General features: G+C 36.3%; 1 protein-coding gene across 3 annotated transcripts; it reads left to right on the top strand.

Annotated features, from left to right (window-relative positions):
- Positions 1 to 294: 294 nt before the first annotated feature.
- LOC107556978 (SWI/SNF-related matrix-associated actin-dependent regulator of chromatin subfamily D member 3-like) lies at positions 295 to 19,132 on the top strand. Of its 3 annotated transcripts, none has more exons than XM_016240266.1 (14): positions 295 to 686; positions 5,374 to 5,561; positions 8,632 to 8,724; positions 10,991 to 11,033; positions 12,012 to 12,134; positions 12,240 to 12,362; positions 12,898 to 12,993; positions 14,919 to 15,020; positions 16,488 to 16,649; positions 16,735 to 16,832; positions 17,271 to 17,406; positions 17,567 to 17,689; positions 17,906 to 18,007; positions 18,515 to 19,132. In XM_016240266.1, exons 1-14 carry the CDS (start codon positions 675 to 677, stop codon positions 18,566 to 18,568), a joined length of 1,455 nt encoding a protein of 484 aa, XP_016095752.1. In that variant the 5' UTR covers positions 295 to 674; the 3' UTR covers positions 18,569 to 19,132. The 3 variants fall into 3 exon arrangements, with proteins under 3 accessions (XP_016095752.1, XP_016095746.1, XP_016095761.1); XM_016240260.1 differs by lacking the exon at positions 295 to 686 and adding an exon at positions 2,556 to 2,698; XM_016240275.1 differs by lacking the exons at positions 295 to 686; positions 8,632 to 8,724 and adding an exon at positions 2,558 to 2,698.
- The last annotated feature ends 206 nt before the right edge of the window (positions 19,133 to 19,338 follow it).

The raw sequence follows: 19,338 nt of genomic DNA, 5'->3' as shown, positions 1-19,338 counted from the left end.
ATTTTAAATCTTAAGTCTTTTATAGTGAAATGATGAATGCCATGCTCTGACGCTTTGTTACACAATAGAAATACATCCATGCATTATTTATGAATCATGTCAGTTTTAGATATCCAAATAGCTTTGGGTCCACTAAATATGCGTATATGTGTATAGGGAGTGTAAATATGTATGTAAATATTAAATATATGTAAAAGTCGGTATGAATGCGGAGTAGGCATCGTTTTAAATTTAAAACTCACTAAAATCCTTGTAGTTAGGAAAATTTCTCCTCTGTTGCACTGTACATTTTAATTATCGTGGCGAGTAGCGAAAATGTCCCTTATTGTTAATATGATGAAGTGCGTTTTACAGCAATGTGACCGAAATGCACAGATTGCTTTCATTTTCTGTAGTTTGACGACGTTCCCTTAATCCTTCATTGAATCGCTTGTGTCGGACGATCCCCGCGCCTGCGCGCCTGCGTCTGCCGCACTCACCGCCGCCAGAGCCCGACTGAAATCACAGACACGGGGCCTTCCTCGCCAGCATCCCTCCATCCAGCTCTCATTCCCAGGGGAGGGGGGAGTAGCCGAGAATCTGTCTGGAACAACGAAGAAGTTGCCGGACATCCACCGCGTGTAATTCGGGGGTCTCGGCTCTTCAGCTGAACTGAGAGCATCAAACTTGCAGCAATGGAAAGAAAGGTAGGAATGCAACGCCACCGCATCGCGTCAGTATCCGCTTCAGTCTATACCGCAAATGCGTTTTCAGCATTTATTATTTCAAAGCGTTTCTGTTTAGCACGAGAGTCCTATTCAGACGAGTATACTATTGTAATTTTGCCGATTTCATGCATTGATACTAATTGACAATATCATGAGACTATAAACAATCCTGCGCGCTTGATTGTCAATTGAACTATTACTCATGTCATTCAGTTGTTATTTGTTAGGAATGCTTCATCTTTTTTGCCTCCATATGATTACACAGTTTTGTATAGCTCAGAAATACCATGTCTGGTTATAACCAACATAGTCTGTCTCAAAACTTTCAGCTGCTTTAATGCTGATGTATCTTGTAACTTATATGGCACTGCTGATGAACATCCTCATTGAGCCCAACATCTGCTCAGCATTGTGTCTGTGTGCTTCCAGACTGTGTTGTTTGCAATACTGAAGTTTGTAATTCCAGTGGAGGCCTATCCATTCAGCAATACCACATCACATGTACTCCTTTACCACAAATACTAGGCTAGGCAGTGTGCTTTTCTCATAAAGAGATCTTATAATGTGCGTTGGACTAGAAAATATGAATCTAAGAGCACAAAAAAATGTAAAGTTCATTAACACCTGTACACATGGATAATCAAGCTCATGTCTTCCCAAAACCTGTGTGCCCCCCCCAGCACCCCCTTCACTCTGATTGAGTGGGACATTGCCACCCTCCTATATTAGCTTTTATGGGGGTCCTTAAAGGGGGTCTTCTACTATTGGAAGAGATTTTTCTTCCTCTTCTTTATTTGTATATATTTTTTTAATGTGCTTAGTTGGTTCAATCAACATGAAATGTTTTGTGAATCAGTACAATGCTTATGTCAATATACAAATGATAATAATTGAAAATAAAAAATCATATTTTGATATTTTTATTATTGAATATTTTTATTGTAATTATCATTGTTTTTAATTGTGGAGATTTTTACAAATTGCATTTGTAAAAATTAACGAAGATTTACCAACTTTTTTCCCAACAGCTTGCCCCTGAACCTACAAACTTTGAACCAATCTTTGAAAAAAGAAGATATATTAGTTGTTAAACTTTGTAGTCGTGCAATATCTCATCCTATTAATGTTTGGATCATCTGAAAGAGTTAACAGCATGTTTACATCCACCTGCCTCTGAAAGTCCAAAAATGTGCTTTCATTAAAGTGATAGTTAATTCATCACAAATCATTTACTTTTTTTTTTGGTCAGTGCAATGAAAATTAGTGGGTTCAATGTTGTTTGGATCTCAAATTCTTCAAAATATCTTTTTTGTTCCACTGAAGAAAGAAAGTCAGATTTGGAATGACATGAGGGTGGTTAAAAGATGACAGAATTTTAATTTTTGGGTGAACTATCCCTTTAATTGCTTACTGACAAACTCATACCGACATGCCTGCCGGTAGAAACATTCCTTCAGAGTTTTCCTAGTGTTAGTCATTCACACTTTACCCTGATATAATTCTCAAACTTAATAACCAGCTGTGAGAGCAAAAGGATAATTTACCGCCACATAACCGCCTATTGGAACAGCACCATGTTTGTGTTTTTATAGTCCTGTTTGCCATGTTGCTACTTTCAGCAGCATTCCACTACACCTCGGTGGTCCAGCGACAGCCCCCTTCACAGACCCCCATCCTTCCCAACCCACAGTCTGTGAGGGAAGCTACACTAAAACAGAGAGAGAGAGAGACTCGACTCTGGCCACACACTGACATGCTTTAAAAAGAGAGAGAGTGGAGAAAAGGAACGTCAGAGTGCAGAGAAGGAGGGAGGGAGCACTCTCTTTTGGAGGAGAGGGAAAGTGAGGGAAGCATACAGAGGCAGAGGTACCCGGGAAATAGAGGGAACAAAAGAGAGATTGGGGGTTTTATAAATGGACATGGAGGATTCTACCGGAGGAGCTCGTAAAGCCACCAAGAGTAAACTGTTTGAGTTTCTCGTCCATGGAGTGGTGAGTGAGAGAGCGAGCGTGTTTGTGCATGTGGAAGTGTGTCAGTGGCTTTGCTCACGGGAAAAATAAGATGCAGTGGGTGTTATCCGTTTATTTCTATATGATAAAAAATCAGGAACTGCCGTGTAGGAGAAAGGGTGAAAGGTTATTGTCTTTAACATATGGAGGAGGATAAAGAAAGAGAAACTCCGGTACTGGAAGTGTGAGAGATACTTGTATTTTGAGGGACAAGCACTAGTATGAAACAGAGGATGCTCTTTTGGTGTGTGTGCAGGCAGAGGAGGGTGTGTAGCAGGAGCACCCTAAGGGTAGATCACACACACAAAAAATCCTGCTGTATTTTACCCAGTCGTGAAAATGTAGTGGAAGCAAACTTGATTGTATGTGTTTCAGGGCTTTTACGGCATAAAAATATGGACAAATGAAAGGTTCATGGAGACTTTTGAGAACTTTTGGTGGTTGTGCAGCTATTTTCTAGTGCTATTTGATATCAGACCAAATAAAAGGTATTGTTTCTAGAGGCTTCTTTGCTAAAACACAACCTTCAAGACATCCTAACCCTCAATTAGCTTTGCTTTTGCCATGTATTATTTAACAAAGCACTTACACTGGAAATATTATTCCAGAAAGGGCTATTGATGTATATGAAAGTATAGATATTTCATAAATTGATGGATTGGGGTTGAATGCAGACTCTTCATGAGTGTTTACTGGAGATCACAAACTTCTCCATGGTTTATAAATGAGAGATCACTCGGCCTATGATTGCTAACAGACCATGTACAATTATTTTATTTATTTATTTAAAATGTTATAACCATTCTAACCTGTTAAATACATTTTCATTATTTAACAGGTTGTACTACAAACTTGCAAAGCTGGCCTTAAGCCATGTGGTGAAGGTTAAAAATCTCAAACCCTCTGATTTTTTTCTCCATTAATAAAGATTCACATTGTGATTGATCTGAGAACAATAATATTGGTATCTACAAAATTGGTACCTCTGAACAGATATGTAGTATATTTCTGGCACAGCAGTACCGAGAAAGTGTTGAGAAACCTATCCTGTGTGATAGTCCAGTGCTGCGGCCTCCTTCTGTGCCCTGAACACCTCCATAGCGACCTTGAGAGCCAGGGATTGGCAGAGGCGTGCAGAGACCTGCACCGGTTCCCGCAGCGTCCACATGTTCACAACCCACTGCCTCCTCACTCAGATGTTCTGAGATTGGACCAGGCCTGGACACCTCTGGAGCTTGGCCTACTTTGGGAAGCGATGATCGGGTCGTGAGGGTCACAGCACCATACGGGAGCATCTCTGGCAGAGATGTACTGTACCCGCACTGGAGGGAGGACTGGAGCTGGGGACGTTGGCTCACATTCTGGATGTTTCCACAACTTTGGTGCACATCCAGAGAGTCACAGGGACTTTGTGACTCTGCCATTATGAGTCATGAACAACAGACCTCAAATCTCCTCTGCAGCACACAAACTGCATTGAGAAATAATAACAGGACAAAAACCTAAAGACAATATTGCTCTTCAGTCGAGTAACACTTTACGGTGTGATTCGATTTTTTTACATTAATAAATGCTTTAGGTGTTGTGAACTAACAATAAACAACTTTTTAACAGTATTTATTAATCAATTTTAATGTTAAATTATAAATATACTACTGTTTCTGTCCATTAATATTTGTATCAATATATTAAATTATGAAATATAATGTATATGCATGCAAAAATGTAAATGTATTTGTATGTAGAAATGAACAATAACCTACAATAATAAATACTATATATGTATTGTTTATATTTCATTTTAGCTATTGCATTAACTACTGTTGATGAATTGAATATTGCTATATTCAATTAAAAAAAGTAACTCCATTCAATTTATTTATACATAGCACTTTTCACATTCACATTTATTAATCTGTTAATGTTAATTTATAAATATAATGTTGTTTTTATGTCAACTAATGTTTGTATCACTAAATTAAATGAAACTCTCTTATGGAATATACTTTATATAAATTTATGCAAAAAATGTGAATGTATTTGCGTTTGTAGATGTATTAACAATAGCCTAGAATAATAAATGCTGTATTGCGTTGCTGATGTTCAATTAAAAAAAAATCAATTCCATTCAGAGTTATTCATATAGCGGTTTCACAATACAAATCAATCCAGAATTATATTGAAAAAATGGAAATGACATTCCCCAAAAAACACATTTCCAATTCCAGAAAGCACAATGTATGTGGACTAGATGAAATGAGACATTATTTGACATCACAGTTTGCACAGTTGTCATTTAGACTGCATTAGGCTGACTTACCCAGCACCTCTGTGTTTCAGTAGAGGGCGAGCAGCTGTCGCTTCTGAAGTGACAGGCACAGGTGCGAGAGGCCCTGGGCTAATTCTGCTTCAGATACTGGAGGAGCTCATAACAGCGCCCTATAGTGCCTTAGCTCAAAAGAGTCTTTGTGCATTATGTCAGCTTGCTGTAATTGATTTAAAAGCTACAACTTTGATGAATATGCATATACGAATATATGCATGTATTTTCATGTATTGTGTGTCAGACAGATAACATCATATAATATGTCAAATGAGTTCAACAAAGAAATGTGTTGGTATCTGACCTTTAGTCTACATTTTTTTCATCTCCACAGCGTCCAGGGATGACCTCAGGGGCACGGATGCCCCATCAAGGCGCTCCCATGGGGCCTCCTGGACCTCCATATGGTGGAACACCACCAATTCGACCAGGGATGCCTAACCCAGCCCTAGACCCCAACCGAAAACGTCCTGCCCCAACCCAGCCAGTGCAACCTCCCCCCGTCCAGAACCGTCCCAGAAAGTGAGTGGCACTTTTTCTGCATACAACTGATGAGAAATAATAAACATGTATTCCAAGAGCCTTTCATGTGGGCAAACTGGACTTATTGGTTTTGATGCACTTTGTATGCCTGAATGAAATTTAATTGAAGGGATTGTTCACCCAAAAATGAAAATGTGATGTTTATCTGCTTACCCCCAAGGCATCCAAGATGTAGGTGACTTTATTTCTTCAGTAGAACACAAACAAAGATTTTCAACTGAAACCGTTGCAGTCTGTCAGTTGTATAATGTAAGTGGATGGGAATCACGGCTTTGAGAGTCAAAAAAACATACACAAACCAAACCAAATTAAACCCTGTGGCTCGTGACGATAATGCACTTATAAGTCCGCCAATTGCCGTAAAGCAAGAAGAAGAAGAAGAAGAAGAAGACGCGTCAAGCACCGGCTTTTGAGAACACGCTCAGGACAGTTCGGACATTGCGGTGAAAATCAGAGGTAAAAAAATATATAAATAATGTTCAGTTTCTTGCACAGACCGATCGTTTTGTGTCTTTACACATCAATGTATCGTCACAAGCCGCAGGGTTTAATTTGGTTTGGTTTGGTTTGTGTATGTTTTTTTTATTCTCAAAGCTGTGATAGCCATCCACTTACATTATATGACTAACAGACTGCAACGGTTTGAGTTAAAAATCTTCATTTGTGTTCTACTGAAGAAACAAAGTCACCTACATCTTGGATGCCCTGGGGGTAAGCAGATAAACATTAAATTTTCATTTTTGAGTGAACTATCCCTTTAAGGTTTGTAATCTTTTTGCCAGCAAGCTCTTGCCAAGTATAGCACTCTCTAGTGACTGAAATATCTTATGTTTGGCTAGTGCAGGTGCTCTATCTTTAGACAGCAACCGTTTGATCGCTATTAAATGCCAAAATAATACTTGGAGCATATTAATAGCGCAACAGGTAATCACTTAGGCTTCGGACATTGCGGTGAAAATCAGAGGTAAAAAAATATATAAATAATGTTCAGTTTCTTGCACAGACCGATCGTTTTGTGTCTTTACACATCAATGTATCGTCACAAGCCGCAGGGTTTAATTTGGTTTGGTTTGGTTTGTGTATGTTTTTTTTATTCTCAAAGCTGTGATAGCCATCCACTTACATTATATGACTAACAGACTGCAACGGTTTGAGTTAAAAATCTTCATTTGTGTTCTACTGAAGAAACAAAGTCACCTACATCTTGGATGCCCTGGGGGTAAGCAGATAAACATTAAATTTTCATTTTTGAGTGAACTATCCCTTTAAGGTTTGTAATCTTTTTGCCAGCAAGCTCTTGCCAAGTATAGCACTCTCTAGTGACTGAAATATCTTATGTTTGGCTAGTGCAGGTGCTCTATCTTTAGACAGCAACCGTTTGATCGCTATTAAATGCCAAAATAATACTTGGAGCATATTAATAGCGCAACAGGTAATCACTTAGGCACAGATATTGCCTTTCACAAGAGAGTATCACTGTGCCCTTCCTACTCAGAAGTGTAGAAGACTTTACTACTTTACTACTACTTTACTAATGAGATTACTGTCTCATACTGTATGTGTCCATTTTGGTACAGCCTGTACTTGGAAATGTCACTGACACTTGATTTTCAGAACTGGACTATTAGCTTGACTTTAAAACTCTTGTTTATAGCTATTGATGTAGCTGCTAAGACCTAGTGTCAGATATTGAATCTTTTTGATTCACATTGCTGTCTGTGTGGCATTTGTTTCCAAAACATTTTACATACACATCAGGATCATGTGATCACATACGGCAAAACTGTGTACTTAAAGTCATGATTGCACGAACGACTTCGCTAACAGCCTTGCAGAAAGGACCTTCACGAAGGGATTCCATTGCTCATTTTCATTTGAAACAACCCTGCTAATAGCATTCCCTTCCCAAGGGCGTGAAAGTGATGTTTGGAATTTGCTGTTAGTTTTTTCAGGTCTTGTTGTTTGCACTGTATTTATCCTTGAATTTTCATTTCAACTGTATATGCTTGTAAGAGTGTCAGTTGTGATTACTGAGGGGCAGCTTACTGAATTCAACAGATCTTGCTAGAAAATTAAAATTGTTTAACATATGTTAGACCTGGATTATCAAAATACAAAACATTTATCCCAGTACATTCTTGGCCAGAATGTCATCATCTTGCAATACTGCTTAATGCACCGATATTAACATTTTGCCCCATGCAAATAAGCCGATAATTATTTTTGTGTCATGGCAAATAACCAATAAAAGGCCCTTATTAAATCTAAAAATATGCCTAATCTATACAATTTTGTCTACATAAATTCAAAAAATAAAACATTAAAACATTTCACAAATGTTACCCTGGACCACAAAACCAGTCTTAAGTCGCTGGGGTATATTTGTAGCAATAGCCAAAAATACATTGTATGGGTCAAAATTATTGATTTTTCTTTTATGCCAAAAATCATTAGGATATTAAGTAAAGATCATGTTCCATGAAGATATTTTGTAAATTTCCTACTGTAAATGTATTAAAACTTAATTTTTGATTAGTAATATGCATTGCTAAGAACTTAATTTGGACAACTTTAAAGGCGATTTTCTCAGTATTTAGATTTTTTTTGCACCCTCAGATTCCAGATTTTCAAATAGTTGTATCTCGGCCAAATATTGTCCTATCCTAACAAACCATACATCAATGGAAGGCTTATTTATGCAGCTTTCAGATTATGCATACATCTCAATTTCGAAAAATTTACCCTTATGACTGGTTTTGTGTGGTCAAAAACTTTTCATGCAGTTATGCTGCTTAATATTTTTTTGTAGAAACTATGATAGATTTTTCAGGATTCTTTGAACATACTGTCACTTTTGCGTCCTTGCTGAATAAAATTATTATTTTCTAAAAAATTTTTTTTAAATCTTACTGACCCCAAACCTTTAAAGATTAGTGTATATACATATTTGCAGATATTGCTTATATATACGTATGTGTGTACAATATCGGCTGTTACTGAAAAATTATGTTTAAATAACTAACTAGAGGTACCCCAAATCAACCTATAGGAAACCACTTGGATTTCCAGCAACAAATGAGATATCTGCAAGACAGATGGACATGAGAGACGCTCAATCAGATCCTTCAGTTGGATCCTTCAAGTAGGCTGTTTATTCTGCTGCATGTTAGTTTGACATTTTGTGATGTCCCTGCCTGATTGGTTTGTTCCCGTTTGCAGCTTCAAACTTGACTGAAGCATATTTCCCCAAATGCATGTGTGCACTTAAGGTAACAGATTAAAGTAAAGTAAAAACAAATAAAAATGTACATTTACTAAATGAACTCAATAGTCAACATGACCTGAGAATGAATGTCCTGTTGCAGTGCATGTGAAGTAGAACATGCGGTTGCGGTCAGTTAGCTGTGTGTGGGCTGCATGATCCTTCTGTCATGCCGTTTGTGTTAATTCAGAATGTTTTTTCTCTCTTATAGTTGACCTACGTTCAGTAAACGCTCATTTAATTCACCTGAATGCATTAATTATTAATTTTAGATCAAGAATACGTGACGAGTGTCGAGGCATTCACTCTCACACCCCCACCCATCTCAGTCTCTGTTTCTCAGCTTCTCCCAGAGGAGCAGTGTGGCTTAGGGTGGACGAGTCGGACCATGAGAAAGTTTATACTCCAGAGGGGGAGTGGATGTGAATGAGGACAGACATTTCCTGCTCCAACAGGGTCATGTGCTCCTCAGCTCTGGACCTGAGGAGCTCTTGGTGTCCATAGGAGTGTGGCATGTTTGTCTATGGAAAATCTTTTCTGCACTAACCAAATATATGCGTCATGTTTGGGGATAGAAGAGAAATTAGAAATTAGAATTGTCTTTCTGAAAACAGCAGTTGGATGCAACTCAATTTTTGTGGTTCAAATTGATGCTGGGACCCATTTTAGAAGTATTTTCACACATTTGGACCACAAAGATCTGTTTTTCACAAATGTTATGGGCTGCACACAAACAGAAGGTGTTCTTGTTGATCAGAGCTGGTTTTTAATTGATTTTCTACACTGTAAAAAAAAATCCATTACATTAACAATAAAAATGGCATCTGTGGTTGCCAGATATTCACTGTAAAAAATATGGTGACAATGTTTCCAGTGTTACTGGCTGGCATATTGTTACCTGTATATTTTACAACTTAAACCCCTATGTTTGATTAAGTGATACCATGTTAAAAAACATAACTATTTCAATTAAAATGTACCCTAAAATGTACTAATAACCACCATGATAAAGGTGGTAAAACAGAGAGCCACAAGGCCAAAACACTGTGTACAGGGTCATACGAACAAAGACAAAACATCATCAGGGTAGCACACATGACGATATAATAATTCAATAAACATTAACTAAATAACATACAATAACACAAATCACCCTAATATGCATTATGGACAATAAAAGAAGAAGAATGTGTCACGCAGGAACCTCTGGGAATGTCCTCTTACTGTTTTTTCACTGTAAATTATGTAGTAATTTATAGTTTTTACTTCCAAAAAAGCAAAAACCTTGACAGTCTTTTACAGTAAAAGTACATAAAATTCTACATTAAGCCAGTTTTCACTGTATGTGGTAAAATAACTTACAGTTAACAGGTTTTTATTGTACCATTTTTACTGTCCCCTTCTATAAAAATGACAAACAATTTTACAATGTTAACTATGGCTTGCAGTTTGATTGCAAGATCGTGTCCTGTGTGAACAGCCCTTTACAATAACTGAGACAGCCAGATGTGAAAGCAACAAGGCAACTCTCCTAGACATACAGCCATAAAGTGTGCAAAAATGAATATTTACGCATTCATAATCATGATTAAGTGTTATTTTCAACCTCTTTTTGTCCTTTTCTTGCTCTTATACTCTCTCTCTCTGATCACACACACATACATACACACAACCAAACGCACACAGCTGGAAAAACGTCTGGATGGGTCCCAGTTATTCAGCAGATGGCCTGTGGACTCTGCTATCAGTCACCATAGTAACACGCTTTCCCTCTCTCTCTCTCTCTCTCTCTCTCTCTCTTTCTTTCTTTCTTTCTTTCTTAATGAGTTTAGGCATCAAAACATTATAGTGTACAGTATGAACAATAGATATTCATTTTGAGAATTACTCTTATTAAATTATTAGTGTTTTTACATAATTAATTTAAGTGCACATTAGAAGACCGTAAAGGCCATTTAAATGTAGGCTGAATTAATTTGTTCAAAATACAGTAAAAACAGTAATATTGTAAAAAATACTATTACAATTTAAAACATCCGGTTTATATATATATATATATATATATATATATATATATATATACTCTCTCTCTCTTTCTTTCTTTCTTTCTTTCTTTCTCTCTCTCTCTGTTTTCCCCCATCCGTAGTGCCAAGAGAAGAAAAATGGCAGACAAGATTCTCCCTCAGAGGGTGAGGTCCATCACAATGGCTTTTATCTGTTTGTCTGTGTTTGTTTGTTTATTCATGTCGTAATTTTCAGTGCCAAGTCAAGAGTGATCACACGGTACAGGTAATTGTGTTGGTTTCTTTTTTCCGTGGGCAAAAAAAAGTGAAAGGAATGGGCAAGAGGGATCCAATTTGTCACGAAGACTGCTCTTGTGCATTTGTTATTTTCTGTCAGTGGAAAAGGGTTTGATTCCCAAGGAATGTGATGGAGTGTGGTTGCATGGAGAGGTGGGATGAGTGCAGGCACACGACTGATTTGGTAAAATGTCTCCATTGGGATGCGACACTGTAATACGCCACAATAGCAGGAACTGGAGAGGATGTGGGTGCTTGAAATGGCTAATCCTCCCAAAGTCTTCGTTGGGTTTTGTTTACAGGCAAACCAAAAAGAGTTAATTCATTATGATGAGGTTTGTAAAATGCTGGAGGTCACATGGGAAGGAGAGAATGATGCAACACTGTGAAAATCAGGAGAGCATAAGGTTAAAATTTTGCAAGGAAATACATGATTTGTTTCAGTAACAAGTCACAAACGAGAATCACAATCTAAAACAGTCATTGTAATAATTAATATAAATAATTAATTATATAAATATAATAATTTAATTTAGTAATTTATATTGAATTGCGTTTATAAAATTGATTTATGTTATAGTTATATAATCTTGCTTTTTTAAATGTATTATTGTATGATAAAGAATGCTTATGTCAAATAAAATATGGGTCCTAAAACAAAAGCAGTTGAAAATCAGAAACCTCATTTTTAACACCACAAAATTGATAATAAATGAGAAAGTTACAGGGAAAATCTTTAGACTGTATCATAGACCATACGTGTAAAATATCATCAAACTGCTTTGAAAACATCTTACAATGGATGATGCCTTTAATTGTTACAAGACCTGATTGCAGAATTACTTGTGCACAATGCCTTTTCATTAGATCCGTGAACTGGTGCCAGAGTCCCAGGCGTACATGGACCTCCTGGCTTTTGAGCGCAAACTTGACCAAACCATTATGAGGAAGAGGGTAGATATACAAGAAGCCCTCAAAAGACCAATGAAGGTATGTGATTGCAGTTAGAGTACACATTTCAGTGAGATATAGTTAGCATAGTTAGCAATAATATGGAAAATGTGGGTACAGCTCAAACTGTCTCTTCTCTTAAAGCAAAAGCGGAAACTACGATTGTACATTTCAAACACTTTCAACCCTGCCAAACCTGACGCAGAGGACTCTGAGGGCAGCATTGCATCCTGGGAGCTGCGTGTAGAGGGCAAATTGTTGGATGATGTAAGCACTGAGTTTGCATTCATAATCTTACCATCTGTTCTATAATGCAGCATTGAATTAATTTGCCATGACCATTGTTATTATATTATATTATTATGTATTAGTCAAAATATTATTTTTGCCACTTGTTCAATTTAGTTTAATAAAATGAGCAAATGTAACAATTCCTGACCATTTTTTCCCCACAACTTAATTTCATTGCACACAATCAGTTGACATTTGTTTAATGGAAGTTTATTTAATCCACGCATGAATAATTTCCATTGACCATAGCGGAATCCAACTTAGTCCTTTTCATTGCATCTAGCAGATGTAACAAAATGTATTTAGGTTGGTAGGCTAGAACAAATCCATTCAAATTATTTTTTTTCTCTTTAAAAAGCTTAATTTAATTGCATAGAACAATTTAATTAAGCTAATTGAACGTTTTATTTTTTTGAAGGTACTATTCTGTCAATGCCAATGTTTGTTTGGCTTCATTCAATTTGCAAGTCTCCTTTTTTAAGCTTTGTCTTTTATTCCCTGTGCGTTTTAGCCTGGAAAACAAAAGAGGAAGTTTTCGTCTTTCTTTAAGAGCCTTGTTATTGAGCTGGATAAGGATCTGTATGGCCCTGACAACCACTTAGTGGAGGTAAGCATTAACTCACTCGACATACGGCAATAAAAACATTGCTAAACCATATTCAATATTCATTCTTTACAAAAGTTGGAAGCAATTAATATGGGCGAATCTCAATAGTCCTCTTTGCAATTCAAACAAGGTTGAGGACAGTCACACAGGGCGAAATGATGTCGCATTCAAGTACATGTCCACAAGAATCTCTTGGTCTCTACTGTGTGACAGATTGGATTGGAACTCAGTAGAAACGTCAATGTCATAATGAAAAGTTCAGTTAACCATACTTCAAGTGAGACATATCTTTGTGGTTTCCATAGTAACATGCTACATAAGGAAGTTGCCCATCCACACTGTGGAGCGATGACAGTGCAGCCAGCACAGAGCTTTGGGCAGCATTAACAGGAGAAAATAAATGGATTTCTGAAGACAAACACCTATAAAACCTTTCACAGCACCCTGAACTGAGAGTCTTTGTATTCAGAGAGTGCGTTTTACTCTATTTTAGTGGAGGAACCATTGTGCACAGGTGCTATTCAGACACACAGGCATTTACATTACACAAGGGAACCTTCCCAGCTGCCACTTAATATTTATGCACTTTGTTAGGGACATTGAAGTCTTGGGAATGCAGATACACAGAAGTGGGCTGCAGCTCTCAAGGAGTGACCCTTATGCCTCCGGCCTATTGGAACTGGCTGAACGCGCCGCATTTGGGTTTATTCATTCAGCAGCTTTTTAAATTGTCCTTGGTGACTGTGGGTTTTCATCACAACACACACCAGATTGAGGCGTGTGATAAAAAGAGTGATTTACCTGCGGAGAAAGATGGCATTGAAAAAACCCTCCAATATCAAGCAAAGCTAATTGAGTTGAGCTGTGAGTCACTGGCATTATGTTGTCTCTTTCAGATAGCGCTGAAACATGTTATGGTTTAGGGAAAATGCAAGTGAGATCGCATAAAGAGCCTAATCATTTTATTCACTCAAATGTTTGAATGTATCCTCCATGCGTTAACAGCACATAAGCAGTCCATAGTTAATACAGGTTGTTTTTTTTTGGGGGGGGTCATTTTAAGATTTGACGGCCTCTCTCAATAGCTAAAAAAAGAATGTACAGGCAAGTTATATCACTAGTGTAATACTGTCACTCATATTTAGAGTTTCAGATTTGAACAAACCCATAACCATATATATTACATATTGGTGCTGCTTTTTGAGAAAATTTTCACTTTGTGGTCAATAAATCGGTCAAAAAATCCCATAGAGTTAAGGCCCTTTCACACCAAGGATGAAAACTATAATGCTAAATATGTAGTTTTAAAAATTGTTCTACATTTAAATGAATAGCACAACTATAGCGATAATGGCACAGAGGAACAATATCATTGGAATCACTTTCCAAATATTTTTTTCAGCTGATTAAGGATAAACACACTGACAGAAAATCAGTCCTGCTTTAAAGAGCTTGAGCATTTAAAGCAGCATACAGCAAAACTGCAGCGCTCTTTTAGAATAAAAATAATGTTATTGTGCATCAGTGTGGGCACTAATATAGTTGTCTTTATAGTTATCAATCTTTGTGTGAATAGACCTTTACATTAAGTAAAGGACCCAACAATATCTAGGAACCAGAATATCAGAGACTTGGAGGCTAGAAAGTGACTACCTGAAAACCAGCCAGCATAGTCTAGCAACCAACTATTAAATGCATAGCAACCTGCTAAAAAACACTCTAAACACCATAGCAACACTCTAACAACCACTAAGAACATCTTAGCAACTGGCTGCCCTGACAAACACCCTCGACACAGACAAACACTGCTCAGATTTTCTTCAGAATATATCAAAATCTGGTTTGAAATTGCTGTATACTTCTCATGCAGCAGTTTTATACTGTCTGCCTGGTGTTTAGACTGAGTTTGTGTTTCATCCTAACAGTGGCACCGCACTCCGACGACCCAGGAGACCGATGGCTTCCAGGTGAAGAGGCCTGGCGATGTGAATGTGCGCTGTACCCTCTTACTCATGCTGGATTACCAGGTGCGTGCAGGAATGCCGGATTATAATTAGAGATTACGGTTGATGGATTACCAGTGGACAGTTTGTATGCTGTAGCAGGTTTATGGGCATGACGTCAAACTCTTTAAATGATAACTATGTGAAAAATTTACTATGGGCTCTAAAAGTCTGAAAATCTGAGATTCAAAATCAAATCTAGACCTAGAAATAAAGTTTTAGTTTTAAGATATAGATTTTTTGAAACGATTAAGTTTAAATAAAATGTATTGCATAAATTATTGTACAAAATGTATACCACCAAATAAATGTGTTGAGATTTAGAAATGGCCAATTAGAAATTCATCTGCATAATGATAGTTTTAGCTTAATTGTTTTATCCATCTTGAAAAGCACTGTAATTAAAAGGTATAGTCAAGTCATTCATCTCTAAAAGTTTGATTGCCCTTCTCTATTCACCAAAGTAGCTATGGCTAGTGACTAAATGACTCTTTTAATTGTAGCAATTTTCACATTGCTAACTACAACCTGGTGGGAAGAGGCTTGATTTGTCAGAAAACTAAAGCTTTGTTTTTAAACAATGGAGATTAAAATGTAGAAAAAGAGACAATGAAACAGATTTGCAATTGTGTAGTTTACATGAAATGTAAAGTAGTTTTAGCAGTATCCAGATAAACGACATGCTATATCCACCTAGAACTAGTTACATTTTTTAAAATCTTTTATAATTATAATAATTATTATACATTGCGTTTTTGTGAGATTAAATTGAAGTCATATTTAAAAAAAATGAATTAATCATGCCAGAGAAGCATTTAAATAAATTAGCAAAGGCAGAAAAGTGATTAAAAATGGTGATAAATATTGTAGAAATGGTAACCATTTAGAGGAGCTAAGATGTACGCTTTATACTGTTACTCTGGCATTTAAAAGTTTAAAAAATCATTTTTACAGTGTGTTTTCTATTTTTTATGTTTTAAAATAGAATTTTTTCCTGTAATGGTAAAGCTGAATTTTCAGCATCCATTACTCAAGTCTTCAGTGTCACGCAATCCTTCAGAAATCATTCTGATTTGGTGCTCAAGAAACATTTCATATCATTATCAAAGTTAAAAACAGCTGTGCTGCTTAATGTTTTTGTGGAAACCAAGATTCTTTGATAAAATAGAAAGTTCAAAAGAACAGCATTTATTTAAAATAGAAATCTTTTCTGAGATTATAAATGTCTTTAAAGTCAATTGAATTCATCCTTGTTGAATATATGTAATAAGGTCTTACTGATGGCAAACTTTGAAATGGTAGTGTAAAGTTTAAACTAAACCCTTGCTGTTGAATGAAGTTCATAGACATGTTATGTCAACTATTCAAGTATACTGAATGTAAATTGTAGTAGGGTAATGTACTAAATTTGTGAATAGTTTATAAAGGTATAGTTCTGTTATACATTTTGGAATGTGTCTATTTAATTTCTTTATTCATTGTGCATTTCAGCCTCCTCAGTTTAAGTTGGATCCTCGTCTTGCACGTCTCCTTGGCATCCACACTCAGACCCGCTCCTGCATCATCCAGGCTTTATGGCAGTACGTCAAGACCAACAAGCTGCAGGATTCTCATGAAAAGGAGTACATCAACTGTGATAAATATTTCCAGCAGGTACTGCCATACTTCTGTCATATAAAATACTTTCTTCATTTTGGTGTTAACATTTTGCCTGATAGCAAACACATTTTTTTCTCAGATCTTTGACTGTCCTCGTCTGAAGTTTTGTGAGATCCCCCAACGACTAACTAACCTACTGCTGCCGCCTGATCCTATTGTGATCAATCATATTATCAGGTAAGTGGTCATAAATTCAGAATGTTTCTCCATTTATTGTATCCTCAAACTTAAAATCATTTGATCTATAGCAGTTTTAAGTCCTTTGACACGAATGGACCTTTTAAGGGGCCTGTTTTTGTTTACAATTTAAAGGGATAATTCACCCAAAATGTAAATTTTGTGATTTACTCACCCCCATCTTGTTCCAAACCTGTATAATATTATTTTTTATGTAATACTTTACACAAAAATATCATTTTTTAAATATTATTTGAATTGATTCATAGCGTGACGCTACAAAAAGCATTATAGGTTGTCGTGTATTATCGTGTTTTACACTGAAAAAACAACAGCATATAGCTTTACAATGGCATGAGGGTGAGTAACTAAGATCTGAATTTGTACTTTCAGATTAACTGTTCTTTTAAATGCCTTTTTCAATTTGAATTTAATCAGCGTGGATGCAAATGACCAGAAGAAGACAGCATGCTATGACATTGATGTTGAAGTTGATGATCCTCTTAAGAGTCAGATGAATGGATTCCTGCTGTCCACAGCCAATCAGCATGAGATTGCATCCCTGGACAACAAGGTCAGAAAGAGCTTTATCATTAATATGTGAAAGCCAACAAGAATTGTTGAATATCTAGGTGCTGTTTTATTTAACTTAATATAAACCCTATGCATAACTATTAAGTTCTGGTTGTACATTTGGTGTTCTCTTAACAATCACATTTTCATTTATTCTTTAGATCCATGAAACTATCGAGTCGATCAACCAACTGAAGATCCAAAGAGATTTTATGCTTAGCTTCTCCAGGGACCCCAAGGGCTACATCCAGGACTGGATCTGTTCCCAGAACCGGGACCTTAAGGTGAATCTAAACTATGTGTACAGCTCAAAATCAAAGTCATATACAGTATTATTATATCAAACCATTTTGCACACTTAATGTATGTCAAAATAAGGTTTCGACTTTAAACATTTTTGACACAGTGTCTCTACCTAATGGTCGAAAGGATGTAACTGCTTTTAGAGAAATTGTCTTTTCTTCCGTTTTGAACTGGACTGGATTTTGTTGTGGTTACAGCTGATGACAGATACAGTAGGAAATCCAGAGGAAGAGAGAAGAGCAGAGTTTTATAACCAGCCCTGGTCTCAGGAAGCTGTCAGCCGCTATTTCTATTGCAAGGTGAGGGGCACATGCAAATGAATCGTGTTAGCGACAAATGTTTGGGGTCAGTAAGAATTTTTTGAAAGAAATGCATACTTTTATTCAGCAAGGATGCATTAAACTGTTCAAAAGTGACAATAAAGACATTTATAATGTTGCAAAGATTTTATTTGAATTAAATGCTGTTCTTTTGAACTTTCCATTCGTTAAAGAATCCTGAAAATATATCAGTTTCCACAAAAACATTAAGCAGCACAACTGTTTTCAAAATTGATAATAATAGTAATAATAAATAAAGTTTCTTAAGCACTAAATTGGCATATTAGAATGATTTCTGAAGGATCGTGGGGAGTAATGAAGCTGAAAATTCAGCTTTTTTGCCATAACAGGAATAAATTACATTTTATGCTTTAAAAAAACAATAAAAGGGATATTTTAAATGGTATTTTTTCATGGTAGAATCAAAAGTGGACATTTCACTTGGTCTTTTCATTTACAAATGTATGCTTCTTTCCTTTTATGTAGATTCAACAACGAAGACAGGAGCTTGAACAAGCTTTGGCAATTCGAAACACCTAAAATATCTCCGTTTCAAGAATAAGTTGACAACTAGTTTGCGTCACCTGTGGCTTGGTCACTTTTATTCTGGTGATATCCACACTGGGCAGTTTTCCGTGGACATGAAAGTATTAGACCCCTTCTCAGAATGAGGTTTGGACGGATTTTTTAACCAATGAGGGACAATAAAAGTGTAATTGTACTTTTATTTAATGTATGTTTACTGTACAGTTGAATGTATATAACCTCACAGTACAATGAATTCAAGAAAGTGGCTTGGAAATGCCACTTTCACACTGATAACACACAAATCAGTTTTTTGATGCACATGAAGTGCAGATACACTGTGTGTCTTCTCACTTGGAAAGGTAGAAAATACAATGAATAAAACTTTGTTGCCTGGGAATTTTTTTTAACCATTAATGACATGCTAAATGTGAGTATGTAAGTATAGATATTGAATCTGTCATGTTTTCCCTACATGTTCTTTCAACACATTCTGCTTTCAGCTTTCTCCTTTGTTTTTCTGTCTTTAAATTTGCACTGTGTAAAAGATATCATGAAGAAATCCACTGGATGAAAATCAACAAACTTTCTTTGCAATAAGTGACATTTATTGTCATCATTTTAATATTAAATTTAATTAGAAAATTAAACATTAATGCTTCAATAAGGTAAATCATTCTGATTTGTGAACACTTGTATTAACAATACCAATTTTTGTGTATTGTTAAAAACGGCAAAAATTATTGCTCATAAGCAGTGTTTATAAAAGATGTTTGAAAACATCT

Source organism: Sinocyclocheilus grahami, unplaced genomic scaffold, assembly GCF_001515645.1.
Source record: "Sinocyclocheilus grahami isolate Dianchi unplaced genomic scaffold, SAMN03320097.WGS_v1.1 scaffold21.1, whole genome shotgun sequence".
In the NCBI taxonomy this organism is placed as follows: Eukaryota; Metazoa; Chordata; class Actinopteri; order Cypriniformes; family Cyprinidae; genus Sinocyclocheilus; species Sinocyclocheilus grahami.
Note: the sequence above shows the minus strand (reverse complement) of the source record. Positions and strands in the feature narration are given on the sequence as shown.